Source organism: Callospermophilus lateralis, chromosome 7 (genome assembly GCF_048772815.1).
Source record: "Callospermophilus lateralis isolate mCalLat2 chromosome 7, mCalLat2.hap1, whole genome shotgun sequence".
NCBI classification, from domain to species: domain Eukaryota; kingdom Metazoa; phylum Chordata; class Mammalia; order Rodentia; family Sciuridae; genus Callospermophilus; species Callospermophilus lateralis.
Window position 1 is genome coordinate 103,755,805 of NC_135311.1, and position 21,725 is coordinate 103,777,529.

The 21,725-nt window shown below is 34.8% G+C and overlaps 1 protein-coding gene across 8 annotated transcripts in view; it reads left to right on the forward strand.

Moving 5' to 3' along the window:
- Positions 1-20,418, forward strand: part of Tut4 (terminal uridylyl transferase 4) — a 119,916-nt gene extending 99,498 nt beyond the window's left edge. For 3 of the 8 annotated variants that reach the window (XM_076841303.2, XM_076841302.2, XM_076841310.2), the window contains 6 exons: positions 2,615-2,730; positions 3,607-3,830; positions 8,759-8,859; positions 12,282-12,729; positions 18,357-18,515; positions 19,937-20,418. In XM_076841303.2, coding sequence (XP_076697418.2) covers positions 2,615-2,730; positions 3,607-3,830; positions 8,759-8,859; positions 12,282-12,729; positions 18,357-18,515; positions 19,937-20,025 — 1,137 coding nt within the window. In that variant the 3' untranslated portion in view covers positions 20,026-20,418. Of the gene's footprint in view, positions 1-2,614; positions 2,731-3,606; positions 3,831-8,758; positions 8,860-12,281; positions 12,730-18,356; positions 18,516-19,847 lie in introns of all 8 variants that reach the window. The other 5 variants (XM_076841305.2, XM_076841306.2, XM_076860355.1 and 2 more) reach the window with 5 other exon arrangements.
- Positions 20,419-21,725: the final 1,307 nt, after the last annotated feature.

Here is a 21,725-nt window from a genome sequence, read left to right on the forward strand (position 1 = left end):
GTTGTCTTCTATCTTCATTTTCCTCTTTCATTTGACTTAGATTCTCTATTTTCTGGCACATACTTTAGTGCTATCTTCTTTTGCATCCTTATGTGTTCAGTCTTACATGAGTTCACCTGCCTACCATCTGCCTATAATTGGGAAGCTAACAGAAACAAAAAAAGTGTTAATAGAAAAAAAATCATAAAGTTAGGAAATTTTTTAGTTGTAGATGGACACAATACCTTTATTTATTTATCTGTATGAGGAAATTTTAAGTAAACACATAGTACAATCCTAAATTAATATTTACCAGCCCCAACTTTCATTTGTTTAGTTATATTTTGCTATCCCATTTTGTAAGCATTATCTCAAAATTTGTTTTACTAAGAATTCAGCTACCCTTGCAATTTGCCCCACCTTTGACCTCTGCCTTCTCATTCTTAGCAGATGATTTTTCTGAGATAATAGATAGTATCAAACTTGAACTTTCTATTACCAGATCTTTAAATATGACTGCATCTGTAGATCTCTCCTCCTTTGAAGAGTATTCCTTCTATGTACATTCTAGATCCTTCCTTTATTTTCTCTACCCTAAATCTTCTTCCTCTTCATCTGTCAAAAACATTTTCAAAAGTCAGGCATGGTGATGCATGCCTGTAATTTCAGTGACTCGGGAGGCTGAGACAGGAGGATCGCAAGTTTGAGATCAGCCTCAGCAACTTTAGCAAGGTCCTGAGCAAGACTTTGTCTCAAAGTAAAAAGGACTAGGGATGTGCCTCAGTGGTTAAGTATTTTTGGGTTCAGTCCCTCATACGTGCCCCTTCAAAATCATTTTCAAAGATGAAATACATAAAATGTAACTAAAATATCTACATTTACAGATGAACATTTGCCATTCATTTTAATGATAGGGAACACTAACATTGAACCCCAGTTAAGTGAATGAACTGTTGTCTCCCCCCAAAAGAAATTTCATTCTTTTTATTAGTAAACTTATATTACAAAGATTATAATTAATTTTTACTATTGGCATATTTGCTTCAATAAAAATTATTTCATAATAATTTCAAGGTTCATCCATATCATAGTGTATATCAGGATTTCATTTTCCTTTTTATGGCTGAATACTATTTCATTGTATAGCTATATCATATTTTATTTACCTATCAGCAATTTTTGGACCTTTGAATCACTTCTACTTTTTGGCTATTAAGAGTAATTCTAGGGCTGGGGTTGTGGTTCAGTGATAGAGTACTTGCTTAACATGTGCGAGGTCCTGGGTCGATCCTCAGCACCACAAAAAGATAAATAAATAAAGATATTGTGTCCATCTACAACTAAAAAATATTTTAAAATAAAGAGTAATGCTATTGTGAATATTTGTGCATCAAGTTGTGTTAATTTGTTTTCATTTCCTATATATAACTACCACTTGAATTGCTGCATCATTTAGATACATTTTAAGTATTTGAAGAACTGCTGAAGTGTTTTCTAAGTGACTATACTATTTTACATCCCACCAGAAAATATGTGTGGGTTCTAGTTTTCAATACCTTCACCACTGTTATACTATTATTTACAAAAAACATAGTCATTCTATTAGATGTATCACTTTTTCCCTGACTGCAGATAGATTTGTTGACTGCTAAATGGACATGTTTTCTTGCCTTCCAGAAGTTTGAATATTGTTAGGACCAGCTAGAATTTGTGATAGTACAAAACTGAGCACTGAGAAGGATAATAAGCAAGGTGCTGAGGTAAAGCAAAAATGAACCTGGTTCTAAGACTTGGGAAAATTAGCTGGGCATGGTGACACATGCCTATAATTCCAGCGACTTAGAAAGCTGAGGGAGATGGATCGCAAGTTTGAGGCCAGCCTCAGCAACTCAGTGAAACCTTTTCTCACAGTAAAAAAATAAGAAGGATAAAAAAGGACTGGGGATATAGTTCAGTAGTAATGCACCCCTGGGTTCAATACCTAGTAACCTCCTGCCAAAAAAAAAAAAAAAAGGAAAATTATTTACTTCTTAGTTCCCTACTTTCTGTTTTAGGGTTTACTTTATATAATAGATATTATGTGTTCTTTTAATAGTTGTTTACAAATCCAATTATATTTGAAATAAACTAGAGAATTGCCTTATTTATATAAGAGAATATGTACAGAGAATAATTTCCTTCTAGAAGTAGCGTGTTGTAGCAGGAAGAATGAACTTTTGTAGTCAGAGTACACAGCTCTAAATCCTTTTATCTGAGACCTAACCAGTTTTTTAGTGTAGAAAAATGACTTTTAACTCTCGGAGCTTTAGATTCTTCAGCTATAAAATAAGCATGAAAATACTATCTACTGTATTGAGATATTCTCATTCATCTGTAGCATATCTGTATAGTATAATTTGAATGTAAAGTGTTTAGTATTATTAGCAACCCTGATGTCAGTGATGATTCTAAATCTTATTATGTCACAATATAATGTTTAGTATTATAATTTAATATTTAATATTATATCTTAATATTTGTTGATCTTTATTTACTTTTTTTAAGAACCACATTTGCATCTTGCTTTCCTTTCCATTTGAAGCTGGAAGTTTTGTAGTGTTTTTTTTTCCAAGTAAAATTGTATTTTCCTCCCTAGGAGTACTTCTTTGATTCCAGAGTATTAACAGATGGAGAACTGGCTCCTAATGATCGATGTTGCCGTGTATGTGGAAAAATAGGCCACTACATGAAAGACTGCCCTAAAAGGAAAAGGTTGGCAAATGTTTATATATCAACATTACCGGGTAAATAAATGTGAGGCCAATTTATAACTGTAATTGTGTTCAGAATTGTTTTAAGTGAGACAGTTCAGGGCCTTAAATTGGACCCTAGATGAATGTTCATTTCAGTGGAATTTTGTAAGAGTGATATATATTTGTGGTGTAATGGTGTCTTAAACATTTGTTTGTTCATTAATTCATTCAGGCTTTTTCTTTAATTGAAGAAGCATTTATTGACACCTACTGTGTGCTGAGAATTGTGCTAGGAGTTAAGATTAAAAAATGACTAATGCATGGGGTTCTGATTTGAAGACCTCACAGTTGTGCAAACCAATAATTAAAATAAGATTAACCGAATCCTTGAGATATATGCAGTTAGGTATGTCTATATATTTTGTAACCTGAGGACTATGCACTTCTCCAAATATATCTGTTTCATATGCCCCAGGTTCTACATGCTGTATTTAGTAGATGAGGAAAATCTTTTCTTTCATCATCAAATTTGGCTTAACACAAAAATTGGAAAATTATGGAATAAACTCATTTTTGTTGTTTGTTGACTGTTAAATTTATGCAAGATACTTATTTTCTCTAAGCTTCAGGTTCTTCTTTAGAGTAGAGATAATATAAATCTCTATGAATTCTTGGAAATTTAAAATTTTAACATTAAAAATTTTAAGTATATTATTTTACAAAACTAACAAGAATACCTAATTTCTACTGTATGAGTAGGTGTGTTATAAATGTGAGTTCCCTTGTCTTCAAAAATGCATGAAGCAGTGGTCTTTTAGTTCCTTTGTAATTGTGTATAGTTTATTCTGTGACTTGGTCAGTATACAAGTCCCTAGCCCCACATTATTGGTATCAGCAGTTTACTGTTTAGACTAAAGAAGAAAGACAGCGAAGAAGAAAAGGAAGGGAATGAAGAAGAGAAAGACTCTCGAGACCTTCTTGACCCCCGAGACCTCCACGACACTCGAGACTTTAGAGACCCCAGAGACCTCAGATGTTTTATATGTGGAGATGCAGGACATGTACGAAGGGAGTGCCCAGAGGTCAAGATGGCCCGTCAGAGGAATAGCAGTGTGGCAGGTAAATAGAAAAGGCAAAAAATAGTTTGTGGTGGAAATAAAGTCATGTATGCTGATGTCATGCACAGGAGCCTATTTGTTATTTATTTTAAATCTAATTGTATGATTTTGGACCTCATAATTTCTTAGAAGAGTAAAAATATGCTGGGGGCAGTGGTGCATGCTTATAATCCCAGCAGCTTGGGAGGCTGAGGCAGGAGGATTGAAAGTTCCAAACCAGGCTGAACAACTTATTGAGACCCTATTTCAAAATAAAAAGGGGCTGGGGATATGGCTCAGTGGTTAAGTATCACTGGGTTCAATCCCCGGTGTACACACACATACACACACACACACACAATGTTAACATTTAAACAATGAAATTTTTACTTTGAATAGTACTTATATATGGTTATTATCAAGGTCTTCACAGGTTGTTACATTAAATTTACTCCCTGTAAATATTCTTTGGAATTGAGTCAGGCTCTTCTCTATTGTCAATTTAGCTTTTTTGGGGAGGTGGGGGTGAGGATACCAGGGATTGAACCCTGGGATGCTTATCTACTGAGCCACATCCTCAGCCCTTCTTTTATTTTGAGACAGGGTCTCTTCAAGTTGTAACTTAGTATTCTTTACAGAGGTTCCCCCCTCTCTTTTTTTTTTGTTGGTGCATGTAATGATGGAATTTACCTTGGGACACAATGTACCAATATAATTTGGCTAATATTACTCCCCAGGACTTTTCCCCTCCCTCTATTCTTCCTTCCACCTACTCCTTTTCTCTACTGATTTCCCTTATTTTTTTTATTTTTTTAAATTTTTATTAATATTTATTTTTTAGTTTTCAGCGGACACAACATCTTTGTTTGTATGTGGTGCTGAGGATAGAACCCGGGCCACACACATGCCAGGCGAGCGCGCTACCGCTTGAGCCACATCCCCAGTCCCTCCCTTCTATTTTCATGAGATCCATATTCCCCACATTTTCTTTTTTCTTCTCTAGCTTCCACATGGGAAAGAAACCTTCAATCCTTGACTTTCTGAGTTTGACTTATTTCACTTAACATAATGGTCTCTAGTTTCATTCATTTCTTGCAAATTACATCATTTTCATTTTTTTATGGCCAAATAAAACTCCATCGTGTATATATACCACATTTTCTTTATCCATTCATCCATTGATGGACACCTAGGCTGGTTCCATAGTTTGACCATTGTGAATTGTACTGCCTTGAACATGGGTATGCATGTATCATTATAGTATGGTGACTTTAATTTTTTAGGATAAATACCAAGGAGTGGTATAGCTGGGACATATAGTGGTTCCATGCCTAGTCTTTTGAGGAACCTCCATACTGATTTCCATAGTGGTTGTACTAATTTACAATTCCATCAACAGTATAAAAGCATTCCTTTTACTTTACATCCTTTCCAGGATTCATTATTAATTGTGTTCTTGATGACTGCCATTCTGACTGGCATGAAATAAAATTTCAGTTGCTAATGATGTTGAACATTTTTTCATATATTTGTTGGTCATTTGTATCTCTTCTTTTGAGAAGTATCTGTTTAGTTCACTTGCCCATTTATTAATTGAGTTTTTTTTTTTTTTTGGTATAAAATTTTTTGAGTCTTTGTTTTTTGGAGGGAGGGTACTTGGGACTGAACTCAAGATCACTCGACCACCGAGCCACACCCTTAGCCCTTTTTTGTATTTTATTTAGAGACACGGTCTTATTGAGTTGCTTAGCACCTTGCTTTTGCTGAGGCTGGCTTTGAACTCATGATCCTCCTGTCTCAACCTCCCAAGCTGCTGGGATTACAGGCATGTGCCACCATGCCCGCCGAGTTCTTTACGTATTATGGATACTAATCCTCTGTTTGAAGAGTAGCCAGCAAAGAGTTTTCTCCCATTCTGCAGGATCTTCCTTCATATTCCTAAGTGTTTCCTTTGCTGTGCAGAGCTTTTTAATTTGATGCCATCCCATTTATTAACTCTGGGCATTATTTCCTGAGCTTTAGGGGAACAATTGAGAAGGTCATTGCCTGTGCCTATGTTGAAGTGTTGACCCTATGTTGTCTTCTGCGAATTGCATAGTTTCTGGTCTAATTCCTAGGTCTTTGATCCATTTTGAGTTGATTTTTGTAGGGCAAGAGATAAGAGTCTAGTTTCATTCTGTTGTTTATGGTTGATCAGTTTCCTAGCACCATTTGTTAAAAAGGCTGTCTTTTCTCCAGTGTATATTTTTGGCACCTTTGTCAAGGATCAGATGATTGTAAATGTGTGGGTTTATCTTTGTGTCTTCTATTTGTAACATTCATTGATCTCTGTGTTTGTTGTTATGCCACTACCATGTAGTTTTTTGTCATTACAGCTCTGCAGTGTAATTTGAAGTCAGGTATTGTGATGCTTCCAGCATGGCTTTTTTAGCTTAGAATTGCTGTGGCTATTCTGGGTCTTTCATTCTTCCAAATGAATATTAGGACTGTTTTTTTCTAGTTTTTTGAAGAATGTCATTGGGATTTTGATATAGAGTGCATTGAATCTATGTATTGCTTTTGATAGTATGGCCATTTTGACTATTAATTCTGTATATCCATGAAAATGGGAGGTCTTTCTTCTGAGATCTTCAATATCTTCAGTGTTCTATAGTTTTCATTGTAGAGGTCTTTCATGTCCTTGGTTAGATTTCCTAGGTTTTCTTTCTCTTTTTTTTCTTTTTGAGGCTATTGTGAAAGAGTTGTTTTCTGATTTTTTTTTTTTCTCAACAGATTCATTGTTGGTATGTAGAAAAGCTATTGATTTTTGTATGTGGATTTTGTAATCTGCTACTTTGCCAAATTTATTGGCCCTAGCAGTTTTTTTAGTGGAGTTTTTAGATCTTCTAAGTATATCATCTGGAAACAGTGATAATTTAACTTTTTCCTTTCCTAATTTTATTCCTTTTCTTTTCTTCTCTAATTGCTTTGGCTAGATTTTCTAGCACTGTATTAAATAGGAGTGGTAAGAGTGGACATACTTTTATTGTTTCGGATTTTAAAGGAAATGCTTTCAGTTTTTCCCCATTTACTGTGAGGTTGGCTTTGAGTTTTTCATATACCACCTTCATGATGTTGAGATAGGTTCCTTCTAGCTCTATTTTCTTCAGGGTTTGCATCTTAAAGGGTGTTGAGTTTTGTCAAAGTTCATCACTGTATCTGTTTGATGACCAAGTGAGTTTTGTCCTTAATTCTATTTACGAGATGAGTTGCCTTTATGGAATTTGTGTTAAACCATTCTTGCTTCTCTGGAATAAACAATTGGTGATGATGAATGATCTTCTTAATTTGTTGTTGAACACAATTTGTTAATATTTTTTGAAGTATTTTTGCATCTAAGTTTGCCAGGGATATTGGTCTGTTGTTTTCTTTCTTTGATGTGTCCTTATCTGATTTTGGTGTGAATATGATACTAGCTTCATAAAATGAATTTGAAAGTGTTCCATCCCTTTCTGTTTCATGGAATAATCTCAAAACTGCTGGCATTAGTTCTTTAAAGGTTTGGTAGTATTCAAAGAATCCTTCTAATCCTGGGCTTTTATTTGTTGGAAGGTGTTTTATTACTGCTTCCGTCTCATTACAAGTTATTGGTTTGTTAAGGTTTTGTATGTCCTACAAGTGTTTTTTTTTTTTTTTTTTTTTTTTTCCCCCTGAACACATATAGAGGAAATTATAGGAGTTAGGGAGACCTATTCGTGTTGTATTTCACAAGGAATCTTAAAAATTCCTACCAAATGAGTTTATTTACAGGGAAAAAAAAAAAACTATTTGTTTTAGTCAGCTTTTTGTTCCTGTGACAAACACCTGAGAAAAACAACTTAAAGGACAGATTTATTTTGGCTCAGATTTCATTCCACGGTCAGCTGGTTCCATTGCTTTGGACCAGAGATGAGGTAGAACATCTTGGCAGAAGGGTGGTGGAGAAAAGCTGCTCAGCTTAAGGCAACCAGGAAGCAGAGAGAGAAGAGGCCCAGGACAAAGTACAACATATAGTTAGTCTCCAAGGGAACATCCCCAGTGACCAACCCCCTCCAACCATGAAAACTGTAGGCAGTTTCTACCACCTCCCAATAATCTATCATTATCAATGAATTAATCCAGAAATGAGGATAGAACGCTCATGATTCAATCACTTCCTCCAAATTCCACTTCTGAATCTTGCTGCATTAGGTACCAAGCCCTTCAGTGTATGAAATTCTGGGAACATTTTGGATCTAAATTGTAACACTATTTTATTTTGTTTACTAAACTTTTTTTTTTTTTTGCAACACTGAGGATTGAACCCAGGGTCTTCTGCATAATATGAGAACTCTCCACTACTGAGCTATACCCTCAGCCTTCCTGATTCTTTTAGAAGTTGTGATTTCCAGTTATTTAGATTTCTACTCTAGAAAGTATTTTTTTTAGAGAAATATGTTGTCTTCAGAGAATCAATAAGCATAATTTGTTCTTATTTTCAAAACTGGTATACATTTTTCTTGTTGTTGTTGTTTATTTGATGTTGATGATCCAACCCTGAGGGTTTTATGCATGCTAAGCATGCACCCTACTCTTCAGCTATATCTCTATCCTAGGTATATATTTAAAATTGATCTGGGGCTGGATATCTATAGCTAGCATGCATGAATTTCTAGGATTGATCCCAGCATTACAAAAACAAACAAACAAACAAACAACAAAAAAGCAAAACTCAGAAGGAAAAAATTGATCTGCTGATTTGAAAAATATCTTTTAAAATTAGTTAAGTCTTTCACTAATGTAGGCATAGTGTAAAAGTCCAAGTGTTCCAAGTTTATAACATGAATCATAGAGATTTTAAGATTCTTTTATATAAGTGAGTTTATTGATTGCTGTTTTTCTGCTACTTTCTTTGTTTTTTTATTTGTATATTTTTGTGATGTCTTCTCTTAGCAGCCCAGCTGGTCCGAAACCTTGTAAATGCCCAACAGGTGGCCGGTTCGGCTCAGCAACAGGGTGATCAGTCCATAAGGACTAGACAGTCTTCAGAATGTGTAAGTATTCGGCCTGCAAAAGTCTTGACAAGTAGATAGCATTATCTCTGTGGGTGATGGAGGTTGCTCTCTCAGATTGGCAGGTATAATCTTTTTGAGATGACATGGTACTTTGTAGAGGTGTCCTTTTTAGGCCCATAAGATGGAATGAGCATTACTTTTGGAGTAATGTATATCTGGGTTTCTGTCAGTAGGCAAGCTACATATGTGAGTTTGCTTCTTCACTTGTAAAATAACATCTATCAGACAATGGATTAAAATAAGGTAATAACTTTAAGGCCTCACACCTTGCCTAGTGGGAATGTATCAGTACCATTAATCACAGTATACATAAACATCAAATGTATAGCTTTTCACTTTTCATTCTTCTTTACTTGAGCTGCGGAGCCTACCTGTACAAACATGCACTTTCATTTGCTAATATAAATTTAGTTTTATTTTCTCAATTTAGAGACTACTAATGACAAAATTTTTAGAAGGAACATAGAAGGAACATGTTTTTATGTAGTATGTTAAAAAAAGATAAATTTATACCAGTGTAATGTGTTGGTTTTATCAAAAGAGGGATTGAATGATATAAATTGATTGATTCAATAGAAATTATTCAGTAATTCTATTGTACTCTTTCTTTTAAATCCAAGATTATGATCTTAGTAACAACTTGTAATTTGTTAAGACATTAATTGGGTTTTCCCTCTATTCTCAGTTGTTGGTATACATAGACATCCTATTTTAAACAATCCATGTGTGTCAGGAGTTCAGTGCTATTAGGGCAATATGTACATGGCATTTTGTTTACATGATACTTTTGCATTTTCATATCACTTGATATGTGAATAGCTAGTGACATACATCTTAAAAAAGATCAAAGTGTCAAATTAAAATTCAGACCCACAAGTTTTATAACTTTGCTGAATTACTTGTCTTTTTAAATTTTTTTTAAAATTTTAAACTTATTTTACTTTTATGTGGTGCTGAGGATTGAATCCAGCACCCAGCATGTGCTAGGCAAATGCTCCACCACTAAGCCACAACCCCAGCCCCTGCTGAGTTACTCTTAACCCTTGTCCAAATCATCTTGCACTTCTTAATTATTCTATATCAATAGAGTGCTTAGCCCAAACTTGATAACTATGTTTCAGTGCTTTATACTTATCAAATTTAATCTTTTGAATGGCCATGAGATGTGGTACATATAGTTTGATCAAATTTTATCAATTGGGAAGCTGAATATAAGGGACATTATAATTGGGAAACTGAATATAAGGGAGATTATAATTTAAATCCAAATCTTTATAGCTTCAAAGTTGTTACTGTTAAACATGCTAGACATGATATGATCCGTGTTTTAGAAAAACTCTGAAGAGTATTTGAAAAGGAGTAGTGGAATCTTGGAAAGAATTTATGAAGTTTCCCACCTCCATCCCAGATATTTAGTAAACATATTGTTGTGTCCTATGTTCTATACATAAATTCTTTATTCCTGTTACAAAATATATCAAATATGTTAAAAACATATGAAAATAATAAACCTACTTATATGCATCACCACCAGACTTTTTAACAGTTTCAAATATTGTTGGCTTTATTAAAAAATACCCGAAATCCCTCTTGAATCCTATTCCTATTATAAAACTTTCCTACCATCCTTGCCTTGCTACAGAAATGTATCTACAACTGGGCATGATGGCCTGTGAATGCCTGTAGTACCAGCTCTTGGTAAGCTGAGGTGGGAGAATCACTTGAGATGAGGAGTTTGGGACCAGCCTAGGCAACATAGCAAGACTCCTTCTCCAAAAAACAAAAACAAGAAAAAAAACCTATTATCCAGAATTTGGTACTCATAGTCTCTACATATATTTTTAAAACCATTATAAACATATGAGGTATCTTTTGTTATTTATAAGTGAAGAAGCTAAAATTTATGTTTCTTGCCTGAGGTCAATATACAATTGAAATCAAAACTTGAATTCTCAACCTGTCTCCAACCTAAAGAGACAACCACTCTTCTGTACTGTCCCTCATTTTCTTTCTCTACCTCTTGCCCTCAAGCTTTACTTAAGCTTCTCATAAGAGTCTGTCTAATGGACCTCACTATTCTGATGTCTAACAAAGCACCTCAATTTCAACATGTCTAGATTATAGTTTATATTTCCTCTTTGTCTGCCCCCACCCATAGGTTTGTCCCTTTTCTTGTGTTTGTCATCTCATTGTCTTTATCACTGTCTGGTTTCCAAAGCTTTTCGTTCTCCCACACCTCTATATTCAATTAGTCCTTTAAGTCCTATTTTTTCTGCCTTTGAAAAATAACTCATAGCCATTTGCTTCCTTCTGTCCTCATGGATCCCTTAGCCTAGGCTGTCATCTTCTTAGAAATGCTGTTTTATAGCAGCCTCCTAAGAAATCTCATCAGCTTTTTTTTTTTTTTTAAGATTCCCTGTTTCATTTTTATTAAACCAGATGTTTTTTCCTGAAATGCAGATTAGATTGATCATTCTTGACCTTTTTAAGACCCTTTAGTAGTTTCCCAATGTCTTCAGTATATAATGAAATTTAGAATCCTTCATTATTTTGCCTGTTTAGTTCTTCAGCCTCAGATAAGCTGTTCCCCTGCCCTGTACTCCAATAACATTAAACTTCTTTCAGATGCCTTTTTAAAAAAAATTTCATGCGTTTTCATGCCTGTAGACCTTTAATCATATTGTTCCCTTTACCTGAAACATTCTTCCCTGCCCCTCACCTCTGCATTCTTTTATAAAACTGTTTTCGTTTTACCCTTGAATCTCAGCTTAAAGATCCCTTCCTTTGGGAAGCTTTAATTGACATCCACATTTGTTGAACTTTTCTTTCCTCCTGCTCCCCCTAATATGGGTTTGGGTGTTCCTAATTGGAATTTCATTATACACTATACATTCTTTATTATAGTAATCATTGTGCTTTATTGTGATTGCTTATGTAATCTTCATATGCTCCCTGTATTTTCCCCCATAAATTTTAAATTCCATGAGGAATATATGTATATTTTTTGTATATATGTCAGTGTTTTATTTTTAATACTTATAATAATGCCCAGTACATAACTGACATTCACTGCTTGTTGATGGATTGAATGAGAGTAACTATGAGTTATTTTTATGTAAATTTCAAGTTCACAATGGGAAATACATGTTCTTTGTGATGGTAATGATATCTAGGGTCCTTGGATAATAGGAAAGTCCATGAGACAGGGTTTGAGTACCTTGGGAAAAATCTTACATTCATGTAAAATGAGGTTTTATTATTTTTCGTTAATTATATACATTATATAGTTCTGTGTATAATGTTCTAATGAAATAACTCCATAATTTTATATTTTTATAATATCTACATTTATTAAGATGTTTATAAATTAATTTTAAAATATGTCTTTCTTTTCTCTGCAGTCTGATTCACCATCTTATTCTCCTCAGCCCCAGCCATTCCCACAGAACTCTTCCCAGTCAGCTGCAATTACCCAATCTCCATCCCAGCCAGGATCCCAGCCTAAGCTTGGCCCACCTCAGCAGGGAGCTCAGCCCCCTCATCAGGTCCAAATGCCCATGTATAACTTTCCCCAGTCACCACCAGCTCAGTATTCTCCCATGCACAACATGGGATTGTTGCCAATGCACCCCCTCCAGATCCCTGCCCCATCCTGGCCCATCCATGGCCCAGTGATCCACTCTGCACCAGGCAGTGCCCCCAGCAATATGGGCCTGAATGATCCCAGCATCATCTTTGCACAGCCTGCTGCCAGACCTGTGGCAATCCCTAGCTCCTCTCATGATGGACACTGGCCTCGTACTGTGGCTCCAAATTCCCTGGTGAACAATGGTGCAGTGGGGAATTCCGGTAACTCTTCCTTTTCTTCTTTTGTGTCTGTCTATAGAAAGATTTGGTGGTTGGTATCATTGGTTGAACTTGGGAAATACAATGTGAAGAAAGGAAGGCAAACACTGTTTATGGAGATGTGGTATAGGATTAAAGTACATAGAGTGAGCTCTGTATTCAGAGTGCCTGGATTTGAATGCTGGCTCTGCCATTTATTATGATGTCTTTGGTAATCTCTGTGCTCATTAGTGTCATCTGTAAAATAGGAATATTAATAGCATCTAAAATATAAGGATGTTACAAATATTAAATGAGGTACTACACATAAATGTTAGCTGTTACTTTTTTTTCTTTTTTTGGTACTGGAGATTTAACCCAGGGCTTTGTGCACGTGAGGGGAGCACTTTACCAGCTGAGCTGTATCCCCAGCCCTTAGCTGTTACTTTTTAAAACTAATTTTCACTGCCTCTTGCTTGGTGTAGGTGTTATTGGCATTCACTTTATAGCTGATGAAATTGAAAGGTAAAGATCTAAACTATTTTTCTTTCCTTCAAAATCTGTGATATGTTCCATAGACTCTACTGTGTCTCTGATTAAGGAACAATTCTTGAAAGAGCAAAATATTCTAGTAGTAATTAGTAGCATTAAGAAATAATTTTTTCTGTTATTTCAGCAATATAAATTATATAGAACATTTGAAAAATAAGAAAATCACATATAATCTCAATTCCTAGTTATAACTACTACTATTTTGATAAATTATGAAAGTATTATTTATTCTTGCCTATTTAAAAATAGCTGATATTTGCCATATTTGCTAGTTTTTTTGTAAATATTTTTAGTTGTAGATGGACACAATAACATTTTTTAATATATTTATTTTCATGTGGTGCTGAGGAACAAACCCAGTGCCTCACACATGCTAGGTAAGTAAGTGCTTTACCACTGAGCCACAATCTCAGCTCTGCTAGTTGTATATCTAGCTTTTTTGTAGTAATTATCTTTATTTTGGAAACAAATATGGCAAATTTGAAACTTAAAAAAGGGAGGGTATAAATTTTAATGAACCCCTTCATTACTGAACTTAACATTTATCAGTAATTTTGCTATTTTTAAAATCTGACCCTTTACCACCATTTAAAAAATTTACTGGTTTGAGTTTTTAATCAGATTCCAGACATTGGATCAAATTTGCTTTTACACTTTAGTTTGTGTTTCTAAGAAATCATGACCATTATTGGGGCTGAGGTTGTAGCTCAGTGGTAGAGTGCTTGCCTAGCACACGTGAGGTCCTGGGTTTAATCCTCAGCACCATATAAAACTGAAATAAAGATACTGTGTCCACCTGTAACTAAAAAATAAATATTTAAAAAAATGTCAGTTTAAAAAAAGAAGACCATTATTGTATCCAATATTATCTTATGTCTATTCCTGTAAAGTGGTAGTTAAGATTTAGTGGTTCTATTAGATCCAGATTCTTTTTTCTTTTCTTGCAGTAATGGGGATTGAACCCAGGGTTTCACATGTACTAAGCAAGCGTTCTACCACTGAAGTACACCCCTAGACTCCCCACTGCCCTTCTTTAAAATTTTGAGACTGGGTCTTGCTAAGTTGCCCAGGCTGAATTTGAACTTGGTGATCCTCTTGCATCAGCCTCCTGAGTCACTGAGATTATAAATATGCACTATCATGCCCAGCTAGATCAGGGTTCTTTTTGTTGGCAAGAATACTTTTTGATTGTCCATATATTTTCTGATCCCTTACTTTAGAAGAAACTGTCTGATTGTTCCTATTTTATTCCTATTTTAGTGACTTAAGATTGATCTGTGAGTTAGGTGATGTCAGCTTGTTTTATCCATTGTAAAGCTCTTTTCTCTCCCCCGCCTTTCTCTCTCTCTATGGTACTGTGTATTGAACTCAGAGATACTCTACCACTGAGCTATATCCCCAGCTCTTTTTATTTTGAGACAGGGTCTTGCCAAGTTGCCCACACTGGCCTTGAACTGACAGTCTTCCTGCCTTACCCTCCCAGGTTGCTGGGATTATAGGCGTATGCCACTGCACCTGGCTTCCTCATTAATTTTTACTTAATGGTCTTGCCATTTATAATTGTTACCACTATCCATTAATTCACTGGGAGTTATAAAATGATGATTTTTGTATTTACTCTTGATGATTCTTCTATAAAGAAGAATTTTTCTTTATTAACTATGTGATCACCTTAAAACATAATTCACATGAGAAATGCGGACAAAAACTTGATTTTTTTCCCTTTATCATTTTTCAAAGGAACTTTATGAATAATTTTTATCCAAATTATGCTATTTCTTAAAAAACTGATGTAGAAGGTATCTTAGCTTGTTTGGAACAAAGCAAATTATATATTTCGTGGAGCAGAAATGCCAGAATTTGGGGACTTAATTAGATTTCTTCTTTTTCTTCTTCTTTTTTTTTTAATTGGGGGTACTGGGGATTGAACTAAGGGGCTTTAACCATTGAGCCACATCTCCAGCCCTATTTTGTATTTTATTTAGAGATGGGGTCTCACTGAGTTGCTTAGCGCCTTGCTGTTGCTGAGACTGGCTTGAACTCGTGATTCTCCTGCCTCAGTCTCCTGAGCTTCTGGGATTATAGGAGTGTGCCACCGAGCCCAACTTAATTAGATTTTTAAGATCAAAGGATATATGGTATACATGGTCCTTCTAATATGGCTTTTGCTTACGTTATATGTTTATTGTGTGTATGCTATGACATGTACCAGGATAGTTACTGAGTAGTGTGTCCATGAAGACATGCCCAGTGTTTTGCTCTTTGATATATTAGTTCAGTTTTTATAATTTCAGGTTCTTCCCCCCACCTGCCAATAGTTGACCTCTTTTTCAGTTATAATTAATTAACAGAACTAATTAACAAAACATCTAACAAATGTATCAGCCATACTGTCTCACCCCTGGCTGTTGTTTGAAGTGGTTCCCTCTGCCTGGAATGTCCTCTGCTTCCACTCTCACACCTTCTTCCATCTTGCCCCAAACCTGGGTAACTCACTTAACCTCCATTTTTAAATTTACAGCATTTTCTTTAAGAAGGCTTTAACTCTAACCAGGCATGGTGGTACATACCTGTATTCCCAGCAACTTGGGAAACTGAAGCAGGATTGTAAGCTCAAAGCCAGCCATGAAAACTTAGTGAAACCCTGTCTCAAAATTTAAAAAGCCAGACATCGTGGCATATGCTTGTAATCCCAGCAGCTCAGGAGGCTAAGGCAGGAGGATCACAAGTTCAAAGCCAGCAACTTAGTGAGGCTCTAAACAACTTAGCAAGACCCTGTCTGAGGGTGTGGCTCAGTGGTTAAGCACCTTAGTAGAAGAAAAAAAAAAAATAAAAATAAAAAAAACCCCAAACCCAGACAAATAAATAAATAGTAACCCGGACTATGTTTTGGGTCAGTGTAGAGTGCTTGCCTAACATGAGTGAGGCACTCGATTTGATCCCCAGTACCACACACACACACACACACAAAAAAAAAAAAAACCACTAAATAACAAAACAAAAGCAACCCAATGGTAGAGCACCCCTGAGTTCAGTCTCCAGTACCACACACCAGAAAAAAGGGGGAGGGCTTTAACTCTTGTTGATCTTGTCCTCCAATTGTATCAGGTACCCTTTCTCTCCCTTGTTTCCTTAATATCCATATCATAACACTTGTCTTATTGTGTTAAAAATTGCCTGTTTACTTGTCTACATAACCCATTAGAGTGAACTTCTAGAGGCTAAGATTTGTTTCTTGTTTGTCATTCTATCTCTGGTAGCCAGTTTAGTGCCTGACATATGGTATACACATTGTTCATGTTATATATTATTATGATATAATAAACTTAATAAACATTTTTTGTATTGGTACACAACTCATAATTAATATTAAAGCTGAAATTACCACTGTTAAAATGTAAGGACTGGGTGAAAATATATTAAAATGATAATATGGTTTTATTAGTGTAGATTATGTGACTTTTCCTATTTTTTGAAATAACTTTAGTGAGATTATCATATTTATGAAAACATTTGGCTGTGAAAATTGGACAAGGTGATATTGGAATATATCTTTTTATGCTAAAATATTATTCCTCAAATATAACTTATTATATACCCAGTCACATTTATTATGTACACCTGAGACTTTCAGTTAACCCTTAGTTGTAATGTGGCTTTATGAACTTAACAGTGAACCAGCGACTTTGTCTTTCTGGTTATCTCCCAGGAAGAGTAAACTTTAAGAATGCAACTATATGGGTTTATTTTTCTGTTCCATTCTCTTCCACATTCCACACTTCCTAATTTTTGAGTTCCTGCTAGGAAGTTTAGTGAATAACGACGGTGTCTTTCATTTGTTACCTAGCACATTGACCCTGAATAAGAAAATCTACCAGAAATGACCCAGAAGATTCAGTGGGTAACGCACTTTGAGAAGAAAAAAAAGTACCTAAAGATGCAGCTTAAAGGGAAATAGAGCATTGGCTATGGTGGCTCACACCTGTAATGCTAGCAACTTGGGAGGCTGAGACAGGAAGATTGCAAGTTTGAGGCCAGCCTGAGTAATTTAGTGAGACCCTGTCTCATAAATAAAATAAAAAAGTCAGGGGATGTAGCTACCCTGAGTTCAACCCCCAGTACTGAGGGTAGGGGAAAAAACAGAGAGAGAAAAGAAAAGAAAAATAGGTTTTGGCGGGTGGTTAGCCATAGAATGACAATGACTCATACTTTTTTAGTTTTTACCTAAGTGCCACCACTGTATTTTTGTTACTTCATTTAGCCTTCATAACAATCTGAGGTTCAAAATAGGACCTTCGTACTTTTCAGAACTGTGATTTGAATTTAGACCAGTTTGGTCCCAAGTTCTAACCATTCTGATCCCAGGTTCTCAACCATTACACTATAGTGCTTCAAACTTCTAATAGGACTTTCTTCCAGGGTCACTATATAATTGATTCTGGGATAGTTGGCATTTTCTTAAAGATAAAATGTAAGTTCCTTAGTGTGAAATATTAGGGTTTTTTGAGATTTCTATCCTCATCTACCTGTCCAGCTTTTTCCTCTTACAACTTCCTTCTATGACTATTTCCATGTTTGTTTTGTAGTTCTCAAATTTGCTATGCTTTCCTGCTTTCAAGTTTTTTTTATATGCTATTCATTCTCTCTGAAACACCATCCACTGTTCCTTTTTGCCTGATTTGTTCTTTTAAAACTATGCATTGTCGATCATTTTTAGAAAACTTCCTTTAACCTTTAAAGGCTGGGTTAATCTCCTCTTCAGAACACTTTTTGCAGGCTGGGGATGTAGCTCAGAGGTAGAGCATGCCTAGTATGCAAGAGGCCCTGGGTTCCATCCTCAACATTGGGATAAAAAGTTACATATAGAACACCTTTTGCCTATCTAGTATAGCAATTATTATATATCATTGAATATTTCTTCTGTATGTCTGTCTTATATTTGAGCAAATAATTATGATTGATTCTTTAAAAATCTTTTTGGTACCTGGATTTAGCTTAGTTCATAGTCAGTGGCAACTGAATCTTTGTGGAATGGAGGAATGTTTGAATGAACGAAATAATGTTTTAAAACATGTTTTTCTTTTCTTGTTGAAATGCAGAGCCTGGATTTCGTGGGCTAAATCCTCCAATTCCTTGGGAACATGCACCACGTCCCCATTTCCCCCTCGTCCCAGCTTCGTGGCCTTACGGTTTGCATCAAAACTTCATGCATCAGGGAAATGCAAGATTTCAGCCCAACAAACCTTTCTATACTCAAGGTACCATTGCTTACAGATTAGAATAATAAGCTTGGGTGGTTTTTTTCCTGGAACAGGCCTCAGTGAAAGCTAGGATTTGGGAGTGAAAATTTATGCATTCTATAAACATTTATGAGAAAGCATATCATGTTAGAGTCTGCAAGGTACCTGTTGCTCAAGCAGGAGTAAAACAAATCCCCATGCTTAATTCACATTTTATTAGAAGAGGCAAACATAAAAATAGAAAAGTAGTTTAGAGTAATGAGTTAACATTGCCCTAGGAAAGAGTGGGATTTGTTGATCAGAGATTACATCACACAAGATTTTGACATTTGAAGTAAGTCTTGAAATTGATTTAATCTTTGACAATTTTTTTTAAAAGTTGATGTTTTTAATACCTTTATTTATTTATTTTTATGTGGTGCTGAGAATCAAATAGCCTTTCATTTATACAAATTTCAAAAATATATAGAAATATACACATACATTTTTTTTTTCCTTTAACTCTTGAGATTAGAGGGAAGGAAGATTGTTCTTAGCTAAGAGGGTAATATGTCCAAAATCACTGAGTTTTGTCTGTCACAACGAAGAGAAAAATAACAAAACCCAGGGGATGGGGGCATATGGTAAATTTGTGTAGAATGAAAGACTAGAGAGGGCAAACTAAGACCATATTATGAAAGAGGTTAGACATGGTTTAGTAGCTATAGGAATCTATTCAAAGTTTTTCATATAGAGACATAACTTTGTTAAGTAAAAATAAAACCTGAATGACATTAGGAATTTATAATTTGCTGGTGGTGTAATAGTGCCCATGGTGGCTTTACCTGGGTAATGAATATTATAAATTGAAAATTTGAAGGAACTAGGAGCATTTCATGTAATCCACTTGCCTCAAAAATACCTGTTTTGACAGGGAGGCTTCTGGTGTAAACCTTAGCTTAATACATTTAAGCCTTCCTAAATTATTCATATATTGCTGAGGCACTTGTGTATTATAGGATGGCAGAAGAATATTGACTGAGTTCTTATCTTGAGTAGATAAGTAGGGCTGAGGGAAGTTGTTATTACCAGTTATACAAGCCTTTCCAGCAAAGAAGAGTCTGAAATTCTTCTGTGGTATGTTTCTCCCCATTGATTCTTCCCCTTCATTTCTTTTTATCTCATCTCCTTGCATATACCTATATTTTCCCTCTTCCTTTTCTTTATTATTTCCTCTCCAAATATTTTGTCATGCTTCATCTGCTATTATATAAATAGGAAAAGCGAGAATTACCTATAAGTTAATTCTAAGGGGTTGTCAGATGCATAGGCACAAGCCTTTCAGTTTCCTGTCTGTGTTGTATCCAACAGACAGATGTGCCACCCGTCGGTGTAGAGAGCGTTGTCCCCACCCACCAAGAGGAAACGTGTCGGAGTAATGCGAGTCCATTTTCTTTCAGCTGGTCTACCGATGCACAGCAACCAGCCAATCCTGCTGTCTCAAGGGTATCCGTACCTCAATGTCAGTTACATTCAGCAGAAAAAGTGACATTTAATGGAAAGCAAAACAAATCAGGTCCTGATTTAAAATTTTAACACGTTTAGATAGCTTATTTAAATTCTAAGACTGTTTTTAAACACTGTATTATTTGTATATAAATATGAACTATAGTTTTTACTAGTATCACTAAATTGAGTGATACAAATTTCATCTATTTTATTACCCTATTTTTAAGGGAATTTTATGTTTTGTTTAACCTTGATGAATTGTATAAAGAGAGAATTTAAAAATTACATTCTTTATTTTCTATTAGCTGTATTCATACTTTGGTTGCTTCAGACTTTATATATATATTGTTCTTAAGAATTAGGAAAGGATTTCATGTGTTTTAAATTTGTCACTTCTATTCTTTACAGAACCTTGTAGTGCCAAAAACTTTTTAAAAGGTAAAAAAATAAAATAAAACTACAACATGAAGATTCAAAATCTTTTTCTTTTACATACTTGTATATTGAATATATTCAGAAAGTTGCTTTTGTCTGTATTTGCAGTTCTATTTTAAGTTAATAAATTTTTTTTATAAGAGTCAAATTTGGTTAATTCATCTGGGTTAGATGATGGAACTATAACAGGAATTCAAAGGTCTGTTTTACTTTTAGTGAGTATTCTAAATCAGACATACACATCTTAGGATCTTTTCATGAAAAATCCCTTATTCTTTTGGATTTTTCATAACCCTATGAAGATGATGGCTGCAGGTACCTTCTCTATTTCATCACTGAAAATGTGACTTTAAAAAGTATCAAGATTTCCTTGAAAATTAATGTTCAAATATTTCATCTTCCTCCAGTCTTAGAGAACAGGTGATGAAGTGTACATGGGTATTCATTTTAATGTTCTCCGTACTTTTGTATATATCTGAAATTTTCATTGAAATAAACAACAAAATTTGTAACACAGAATGCCCCCAGCTTAGCTTTCCTTTCTGAAGGCAGTATACTATAAGGCAAAAGTTATTCATTGATAACCTGGTAATTAATAACCTTGGTTTTACTTACAGAATTATAGTACTAATTTTCAGTATCTTGCTTTCCCTCTTTCAGTAACTGCCAGTGTACAATAACTGGCAAAATGTCCAAGTTGAAAAACAGACAATTCTAGTTTATTATTTATCCAACAGTAACTCAGTTTTATAAGTTTGCAAAGTTGATTATGAATTCAAATTCATAGAAGAGCAACTGAGCTAAGTTATCCAGAGAGAACACACACACAACTATTAAGTTCATATTGTTGTGAAATATTTTATAATGTTTGACATGAAGGTTCAATTTTCCCTTGCTATTATGATTATTCAAAAATACATAAATGATACAATGTATAATTTATTTGTCCAGTCTTCTTCAGATACATTTTTTGCTGTTTCTAGCTTTCCTCATATACATAAAATGTATGTAAAACAATGATAGGATAAAGTTATTTACATGTACATTTACTGTTAGGTTGAATTCCTAAAAATGGGATTATTGAGTAAAAGGATGAAAGTTTCTGCTACATACTGTCCAACTGCCCTCCCAAAAGAATGGTTACCAATTTGCAGTAGCAACCAACAAAATATAAACGTATTAGTTATGCTTATAAAAACCCTTTAAATTGCTAAGTTATTTTTTCCTTGTAAAAAAAATTGAATGTGTTTATTGAGGAAAAATAGCATTATATAAAAGTACAAAGTATACAAATCACTCAAAAGT